This window comes from Podarcis pityusensis (genome assembly GCF_964106645.2).
Source record: "Podarcis pityusensis genome assembly, chromosome: 15".
Classification (NCBI taxonomy): domain Eukaryota; kingdom Metazoa; phylum Chordata; class Lepidosauria; order Squamata; family Lacertidae; genus Podarcis; species Podarcis pityusensis.
The window spans coordinates 38137635-38147568 of NC_138040.1; the positions used below are offsets into that span (position 1 = coordinate 38137635).

Consider the following 9934-nt stretch of genomic DNA (forward strand, 5'->3'; position numbering starts at 1 on the left):
TTCTCCACTCATGAGAAGAGAGGAGTTAAGAGGCAGCTCTCTCTCTCTGTCTGCTCCAGCCTGTCTGCGGCCCCTCTGTTGCCCTTGAGCATCTATGGCACTCACCATATCTGTGCTGGCAGACAAATCCTGTTATTTCGGTCGTAGGACGCTCATTGCACGGCCTGGTCTGCCACGTCCCATGTTGGGCCATATTGGTGGGCTGCAGACTTAGCACCACACACTGGTCCTTCACCTGTTCAGGGGCTTTTCCTAGAGAATAGAGCAGCCAGGGGTTGTAAGAGCCCATATGAGCGGCTTCTAGCTACAGCCTCCTACCTTGTCTCCAGGAAGTCCCAACACTCTTCCTAATGCTACCTTCATGATCACTTCCTGCACTTCTTTCCCACCCCAAGTGGGAAATGGGCAAGAACTTTAGGTCCATTCCACACCGTTCCCCCAGCCTCAACACCCCATCCCAGAGCCCATTTGTGTGGAGAAGGAACCCCAGCTGAGTCAATGTGGTATTGCAGACTAGGGCCTGGGGGAGACCAGGGTTCAAATCTTAATTTGGGCATTGTTGTTGTGGGGATTAAGGGGGTTAAGGGTGGAGGGAAAGAGCTCCTTGTAGAAAAATGTGGGATATGAATGCAATAAATAAATAAATAAATAAATAAATAGGGGCAATAAAATAATAAAGAGCCCCAGGTCTTATGGAGCAAGTCTTATGAGGAACAGTAGAGAGAGTTGGGTAAGTTTAGCCTGAAAAAGAGGAAACTGATGGGACAGATGAGAGCCATCTTCAAATATCTTAAGGTCATCACATGGAAGATGGAACAAGCTTGCTTTCTCCTGCTCTGGAGCGTAAGACTTGAACCAATGGATTCAAGTTACAAGAAAGAGGATTCTGACTAAATGTTAGGAACAGCTTTAGGGCAGTACGAGCTGTTCAACTGAGGATTGGACCCCCTCAGAAGGTGGTGGCCTCTCCTTCCTTGGAGGTTTTTAAGCAGAGGTTGGATGGCCATCTGTCATCATGCTTGAGTTGAGATTCCTGCATTACAGCGGGTTGAGTTGGGGTCCCTTCCAACTCTACAAATCTATGATTCTAGTTTTTATGCAGTTCTGGATGGCAACCAAGAGTTCTGACACAGAGAACCAGCTGTGACCCTTCTGTTCAGGAGCGATCATGCTTGGACTCAACATACCCAGATGCCACCGGAAATAGGCTGGGGGGGCTGACGAGTCGCTCCACCTCCATGAGGTGCCAAAGCGCAGCCCGATCCACATCTGCCAGCCGTCCTCAGGAAAGGCATCTGGGGAGGAAAAGGAGAAACCATCACAGATGTTTCTTGGTAAGGATTAGATGGCCAGCTCCCCGCACCCTCTTCCAGTGCAAAACCATCACTACTACCTCCCAGTTTGAATGGGGACAATAAATGCCACCATCTCATAGAATCATAGAATTGTAGGTCTGGAAGGGACCCGAGGGTCATCTAGTCTGACCCCCTGCAATGCAGGCATACACAGTTGTCCCATACAGGGATCAAACCTGCAACCTTGGCATTATCAGCACCACACTGTACCAACTGAAGAGGAGGAGGAAGAGAGTTATTCTGAGGGTGTCATTTGGGTACAGGTGCTCTTTTAAGTTTTGAAAATCTCCACTGTTAGTTTCATTTTTTGCTGCTTTTGACTGAAAGCATCTTTAAAGGGGCATTTGCCCAGAAAAGCAGCCCCCAAAATATTTAAAATATAAAGAGATAAATGGCAACAGCCATCCCCCAAGGGCACTTAAAAAACTAATAAGAAGCACATATCTCAATTGGTAGAGCATGAGTTTCTTTATCTCTGGTTCGTGGGTTCAAGCCCTGTGTTGGGCAAAAAGGATTCCTGCATTGTGGGGGTTGGACTGCTAGACAGATGGTCCTTGTGGTCCCTTCCAACTATGAGTCTATTATTCTAAGAGGAGCCCAGCTAGATCAGCCCAAAATGCTACTGTCTTGGCTACTGGTTTGCTGCTTCCATCCCTCACCTGACAGGAAGGTGTTCTGCTCCTCATCTCCAACAATTGTGAGGCCCTCCCCAGATTCCTGGCAAAAAGACTGGGCCTCTCTCCATGACCTCAGTTCCCGGAAGGATGGGAAATGGAAGGCGTAGCAGTGGGAGCGGAAGGACACTTTCCTCACAGAGCCAGGGAGGGCATCTAAACAGGAAAGGCACAAGGGGAGAGAGAGAGGTACAAGAAGGTGCAGCTATGAAGTTGGTGGGCAGGTCCACATTTTAGATTAATGTAAATGGTGAACTCCTCACACTGCCTTTATTTCCCCTTCATCCACCCAGCGTTCTCCTCCACACTTTCTCCTCCTGAAATCCAGAGATCCCCTTTGCACTTCCCCCAGCAGGGCTTTCGACAAAATCCCCCATGATATTATTGTGAAGAAGCAGGTAAAATGTGAGCTGGACGAGGAAACTGTTAGATGGATTTGTAGCTGGTTGCCTGGCTGAACCCAAAGTGTGCTCATTAATGGTTCCTCGTCATCCTGGGGGGAAAGGGGGGCTGCCACAGGGCTCTGTCCTGGGTCCGCTGTAGTTTAACATCTTGGATGAAGGAATTGAGGGGATGCTCATCAAATTTGCAGATGACCCCAAAATGAAAGGGGTAGCTAATGCCACAGAAGACAGAATCGGGTTTCAAGATGACCTTAACGGATTGGAGAACTGAGACCAAACAAGCAAAATTTCAACAGGGACAAATGTAAGGTTCTGCACCTTGGTAGGAAAAACCATCTGCACAAATATAAGATGGGGGACACCTGGCTTACTAGTAGTACATGTGAAAAGGGTCTAGGGGTCTTAGTGGACAACAAGCATAACATGAGTCAACAGTGTGATGCACAGAGGAGAGGCCTGTCAATGGCTACTAAGTCTTGAAGCGTCAAGGGACCCCTTCCATGCCGACCCTGGGTGCTGGGGAGGTAAAACCCAGCCAGATGGGCAGGATATAAATACTACTACTATTAAAATTAGTGAGGGCTGCTGGGGTTGGCTCTCTCCATTCATCAGCAAAATGCAGTATTTCTAAAGCCTCCCTCATTATGCCTCCTGCTGGCTGCTGAATGTCGAGGCTGGGAAGGAGACACCCCCTTTGCTCTTACCTTTCATGGGCATCTCACAGATGAAGGAGACGTTGGCACCGCAATCCCAGTCCCTCCACTGGCCAGCGTAGATGCCCACGAGCTGTGTGCAACGCTCCTTCTTGGGGTGGCCTTGGAGCCAGTTTCTGATAAAGCAGAAAGAGTTCAAGATCCAAAAGCAAAGAACTTGCTTCTGATCTCTTAGCAAACCACTTTTATAGCTCCGTCGGCAGAGCAGGAGACTTGATCTTGGGGTTGTGGGTTGAAGCCCCACACTGGAGCCCTCTGCCATCAGAGCCACGCATCAAGGTTCTCTTACCTGTACCAGCTCTGCGATAATGGGGTGCCATCCACCCAGGCGAGCTGACTGCTTGCCTCTCGCCATGCTAACCCGATCCAGTAGTGCAAGGCGTTTTCCCGGGCGCTGTCTGAGAGTTCCGTCAGGAACATCTGTGCAAAGGCAGCATAATAAAATCACAGAATCATAACATTGTTAAGTTGGAAGGAACCCCAAGGCTCATCTAATCTAAACCCCTGCAATGCAGGAATCTTTTTGCCCAATGTGGGGCTTGAACCCACAACCCTGAGATTAAGAGTTTCATGCTCTCAGATTGTTCTTTGCTGAAAGAAAATTATATGAAGATGATGTATAGATGGTATATAACTCCAGTGCAGTTAGGTAAAATGTATAAAACCAGTTCAAATGTGTGTTGGAAGTGTAAGGGAAAGGAGGGGACATTTTATCATATGTGGTAGGATTGTAATGAAATTAAAAGGTTTTGGGAAATGATATACAATGAACTGAAGAAAATGTTCCATCTAACATTTGTTAAGAAACCTGAAGCATTTCTGTTAGGGATTGTAGGAAAAGACCTGCCAAGGAAGCTGAAAAATATATTCATGTATGGAACAACGGCGGCGAGAGTCTTAATAGCACAAGGATGGAAGAATGAGGAAACCCCGACTAAAGAACTATGGCAAGAGAAACTGATGGACTATGCAGAATTGGCAAAATTGACACATAAACTATGGGACAAGGATAACTGTGACTTTAATGATGAATGGAACCTTTTACAAAGTACTTAAAGAAACAACAAAGTGAACTGGACTCCTTGGCAGGTTTTGAATAAACACTCACAAACTTTTTATGGACAATAACCAGCCAGATAAATTAAGGATTTATACAGTTTTGTAATATGCAGAGAATAGTATTTGTAGAGAAACCAGAGACTGGAGCTGAGGGAAGTCAGGGGGGAGGGGAGGGTGCGTTATTTTATGGGGGGAGGGGGAATGGGGGGAATTAAGGAGGATATGTATTAAGATAATATGTTTTGTTTAAATTTGTAATAAAAAATATTTTTTTAAAAAAAGAGTTTCATGCTCTACCGACTGAGCTGTCCTGCAGTGGGAGCAAAGGCAGGCAGCATAACTTTCGCCACTTTCCCAACAGTCTCTGCCAGGGACTTCTACAGGAAAGGGGCCATGGCTTGGTGTTAGGGCAATTGCTTTGCAGGCAGAAGGCAGCATCTCTGGGTAGCGCTGGGGCAGCGTCCTTGCATGAAATCTTGGAGAGCTGCTGCCAGTCAGTGCAGACAATGCTCAGCTAGTTGCACTAGCTGTTTATGTTCCTGGGCTCAGGAAATGACCTAGCCGACCTGGGACTCAAGAGCCCTCACTGGGTGCAGAATAGAAAAGGGTTCTGAACAGTGTTAGAAATTCGCCAGGTGCCGGGTGCATTTTGCAGAGATCTCTTGGTTCGCCTCCTCCTCAGTTAATCCCTACAACGACCCTGCGAAGTAGGTTAAGAGTCTGTGATTGACTCCAAGGTCACGCAGTTAGCTTCATGACTGGCTGATGGGGAGTTGAACCCTGATCTCCCAGGTCCTGGTTCAACTCTTCAACCACTACAGCACACTGGCTTCCTAAAGAAATTCTGCTATGGGACCACTCTTATCAGTTAAGTTGGTCAGTAAATATGGGGAAAGCAAATTGTCACTTTGAGAAGGATCTGCAATATTTTCCTTGAAGCTTGAATTTTTTCCCCCTTCTGGATTGTTTGATTGGATGTTTTAGTGGGTTGTCAACCACTTTGAGATTTTTCCTTTAAAAGATAAAGCAGAAATGAAACACGGCACCTAGAGCACCTGGCCATTGCCATACCTGGGTCAGATCTGGATTCTATGCCAGGCAGTCATCCTCAAGTGTGGTTTCCCTCGCTTCCTCCCTCCCAAACTAAAGCATTCCCAGCCTGCAGCTTGCAAAATCCTTACCTGCTTGTGGTAATCCTTGATGACAACCAGGTCTGCCTTTTGGTCCCTGCAGAAGACTCTGGCTTCACTCCAGGACAGAACAAGAGAGCCAGCTGGGATGTAAAGGCAAAGCTCATTCCTGTACAGGATCCACCTTGGGGGGCACAACCCCAGCACTGTGTGGAAAGGAAAGGTGGCATTTTCCCAATCAGTAAAATGTTAGCTTCTTGTTTCTAACTTTCAAAACAGTAGCTTCTTGTTCCCACCTCTCAAAGCTGGGGATTTGGACAAAGGAGGGAAGGGGCATGTCAGATGGTGTTCCTGGGCACTAGAAATGCTTTTGGGTTGGGCCTGCTTGCTGGTCTGGGAACCACAGAATCATAGAATAGGAAGGGACCCTGAGGGTCATCTAGCCCAACCCCCTCCAATGCAGGAATCTCCACTCAAACATCCATGACAGATGGCCATCCAATCTCTGCTTTAAAACCTCAGTTGAGCAAAAAAGAACAATAACTCCAACTTCCTGCATTGCAGAGGGTTGGACTAGATGACCTGTGTGGTCCCTTCCAAATATATGATTCTATTATTCTAAGGAGAACTGCTCTTGCTGGTTACAGACAGCCTTTATCTCCTTTGCCTTGCCAGCCTAACAGTTTTGGAAGGGTTGACTCTGACACCTAGGACTTTTGCTTGCACACACACACACACACACACACACACACACACCTCATAATTTTATCCACAGATAAAATGACTCAGAATTTGCTCAGTTGCATCCATAAGAAGAAGAAAGAAAAGCCAGGGCACTTGAAATAAATATTGTGATCTTCCCACTTTTTATCTCTTGTCTTCCTCCAGGAACTTCCTACCAGAACTGGCGAAGAGCAACCCCAACACGACTCGGACTACCTTCTGATGCATCTCTGATCTCCTTAGAGCCGCTGACCCCATCACCCTAAAATCGAAATTACATCACAGTTAGTCTTTCTCTGGGATAGGAGATCTCCATCCCCTGCCAGGACATGTTCCAACCTTGTCAAGGAACAGACTGCATACTGGTCTTCCTCATGCCTTCAATTCAATGCTACCAATTCATGTGGTAATGTAGCAACTTTTCTGGTATCTGTACCCAGCAGTGTTCAAAATTCCCCAGGTGAGTTTTGCAATGGGCAGAGGTCCAATTGTGACCACGTGGAGATCTCTGGGCACCAGGCTGGCAACTGACATCTCCATCTCGCTGGCCCCTCCAGCTTTCTTAAGGATGTAAGCAGAAGAGCTTATTTATTGCATTTTTATCCTACTTTTTCCTCCAAGGAATACATGGTCCACCCCCCACCATAAAAAAATCAAACAATCCAGAATAAAACAAATTCAAGCTTCAAAGGAAGTATTTCAGATCCTTCTCAAAGTTACACTTGGCTTTCCCCATATATATTGACTGACTTAATTTTTAGAGCTGCCCTGTAGCAGAAAGACTCTAGGAGTGGTTAAAGCATCCAGTATGGATGCTTACAAAATGGCCTCTGTGCTCTCACAAAACACACACACACACACACACACACACACACACACACACACACAACCCCAGGATGGTTGAGAAGCAGTTGAGGGGTCTGAAATAGGCAACCTTTCCTATGTGCATGTAAGAGAGAGTGGCAACGACCACAGCATCGCACACACACCCAAAAATCCCGCTTGCTTTGGGGCGCTGCCTAGCAACTGATAACTCTAGGCAGGCTTGGTTTAAAGGTTCCAGCCACTAGGCCGAAATACAGCCTGCCTTTTGTTACTAGTTGTTGCTGCTGGTCATAGATCACAGAATGGTCTAGTTCTGATGAGATGAAGAGTCTCATGGTCTACTGGTGATGATCAGTGCTGGGGTGAAACAAGGCATTAGGAAATAAATTTTGACTCAAAAACAATAACTACTGGGGGGGGGGGGGACCACACACACACCAAAAACACCCATAGCCGGACAGGTGAAAAAATGGATGAGGCAAAAGCAGCACCTCCCTTGGTCAAGAAGAGAGCAGAATGGTGGCCCTTTGGCAGAATGACGATGTTTTTGTGGCAGACCTCAACAGCTTTGTTGAACATCATCTGGTTAGGATGGGGAGACAGCTGCCCCTGTTGAATTTCTGCCTGCCAATGCAGGAATCGTTTGCCCAATATGGGGCTTGAATCCACAACTCCGGGATTAAGAGTTTCATGCTCTTACCAACTGAGCTTTCCCATTGTCCTACCTGGGGATGCAGGAATTTTTTGCCCAACGTGGGTTTGAACCCACAACCCTGAGATGAAGCACCTTGTGCTTTACTGACAGAGCTATCACACCTATTTAGCTCTCCGAAGCAGTATGATTCTGATGCTGAATTTTTTTCCAGTTGCTTTTGCTTCATGAAAGCTCAGTCAGTAGAACATGAGACTATTAATCTCAGGGTGGTGGGACTAGATGACTATTAATCTCATGGCAGGGGTTGGACTAGATGACACTTGCAGTCCCTTCCAGCCGTACGATTCTATGAGTCTAACGCTGCAATCCTAAGGCTCATATAAGACAAGAGCACCTCACCTAATTGACCGACACAATACTTTGGGGCATTACCATGAATGAATGGTTCTTTTATGCACTGACAGTGAGATGTCTGAAGAAGGGGAAATGTACCAGGCCGAAAAATCAGTGAACAATGGCTGCATTGACTCGACTGGATGTGTTGAAATCCTGTTTGCGTCAAGAGGAGCAGGAACGACGGAAGCTGCTTTAAGTGACCCTGGAGCAGCAGGCTTTGATGTTTTGACTTTATATCAAAAGATTTATATCGAAAGATGGCCCCTTTCCAAGACTAGCCTGAAAAGTGAGAACAATCTGTCATTTCTCAACCTGAGATAGCTCAGTTGGTGGAGCATGAAACTCTTCTTCTCTGGGTCGTGGGTTCGAGCCCCGCATTAGGGGAAAGATTCATGACTTGTGGGGAGTTGGATTAGATGATCCTTGGGCTCTACAATTCCATGATTCTAAGCTTAACGCTGAAACAAGCTCATAATCCAGTGCTATTCCATGGACTAGGTAGACCACTGTTTCAGCTCCGTTAGTTAGAGCGAGGAGCTGGTAATGCTAAGGTCGTGGGTTTGATCCCCGTACGGGCAACCTGCATATTCTGCATTGCAGGGAGTTGAGCTAGATGACCCTTTGGAGGAGAGAGGGCCAGGAGACAGACATGTGCTCCCCACCCCCAGTCTTCCAGAAAACACAGAGAAATGAAAAGATCAGTGGAGAGATTGGCTGCACTTAGATGCAGTCTCCAATAGCTTGGGGGGGGGGGGACCAGAGAGGAAGGGAAGACAGGGACCTTCAGTCCTCACAACTGGCTCATTGGGGCAAGACTTACTGAGAAGAGTTGCTGGCATCACTAGGACTGTGTAGTTTTAGTTTCTTTGAATGAAGAGTTAACTTCACTGAGACTGGTGTTTTTTATTACAGACCTACACCTGACTCAGGCTCCTGACACGCAAACAGGACAGCAGCAAGGCATGCAATGTCCTAGAGACTATGATACCCATCTCTACACGTAGTCATGAAATGACTCAGCAAGTCATACACTTGACCTCCCTGGTATCGCTATGGTAACCCAGTGCCACATGGCACCCTTATCTCAGAACATCCAGACATGGGGGATTGGTCTCAAGACATGAGACCATTTAATTTTAACCCATAGTTCACAAAGTCCATCATCTCAAACCCACCCCTGACAGAGAACCCCATATGCAGGAAGATGACAACATCTTCCTGTGGCCCAGGAAAAGTGACCTTTAGAGCCAAAAAGGAGAGGCCTAAAGACTATAGGTCTGGCACAACAGCACACCCCACTCTAAGGATGGGTGAATCCCTAGATGTCACCCTCCGAACCTCTCAGGGAGGTGGGACATAGAGAAGGGCCTCAGATGACAAGCACAGGGTCTGGGATGGTTTGTATGGGGAGAGGTGGTTCTTTAAGGCACTGGGGTCCTGAGCTGTGTAAGACTTTATAGGTCAACACCAGTAAGTGACACCTGTCAGTCCAGTCAGCTTCTGTGTACATGAAACAGGCAGGAGGTGCCATCCTATCCATTGCTACAGGTGGCAAAATGTCTTGGGCCAGCCACGCATGTACTCATCCACCAGAAAGGACCCACACAGAAACGCCACCTCTCACATCCCTGGACGTAGGGGGTAGTATTCAGCTATGTTTCACTTGGAGTAGACCCACTGAAATTAATGGACCTACAGTAACAGTCATTTTCATTTATTTCAATGACAATACTCAGAGTAAAACTTAGTTGAAAACCACCCAGGGTGCTGCACATTACTAGCTAAGTTGCACATAAAAAAAAACACTTGAAGGTACAGTGTTTTTAAAAACTGCTCCAATTATAGTAGGTTGTTTGTTTTTTCCCCAGAGGCTTATCATCCAGTTGTGATTGGTATCTAATCCAATATTTGAGTAATAAAGGCTGCAGTGGCAGATAACTGTTACAGGTTACGGCCCTTGTTATGGTTCATGCAGACAATTTTTCCAGACCAGAATAAAT

The 9934-nt window shown here is 46.7% G+C and overlaps 1 protein-coding gene across 1 annotated transcript in view; it reads right to left on the reverse strand.

Moving 5' to 3' along the window:
- The window catches only part of LOC308463728 (uncharacterized protein), a 38565-nt gene extending 29644 nt beyond the window's left edge, over positions 1–8921 (reverse strand). The window contains exons 1-9 of the mRNA XM_080982317.1: positions 8755–8921; positions 7971–8213; positions 6235–6320; positions 5387–5541; positions 3436–3566; positions 3138–3262; positions 2015–2185; positions 1188–1295; positions 106–252 (exon numbers count right to left, since the gene is read on the reverse strand). Coding sequence (XP_080838443.1) covers positions 106–252; positions 1188–1295; positions 2015–2185; positions 3138–3262; positions 3436–3566; positions 5387–5541; positions 6235–6320; positions 7971–8062 — 1015 coding nt within the window. The 5' untranslated portion in view covers positions 8063–8213; positions 8755–8921. The remainder of the gene's footprint in view (positions 1–105; positions 253–1187; positions 1296–2014; positions 2186–3137; positions 3263–3435; positions 3567–5386; positions 5542–6234; positions 6321–7970; positions 8214–8754) is intronic.
- Between the last annotated feature and the right edge of the window lie 1013 nt (positions 8922–9934).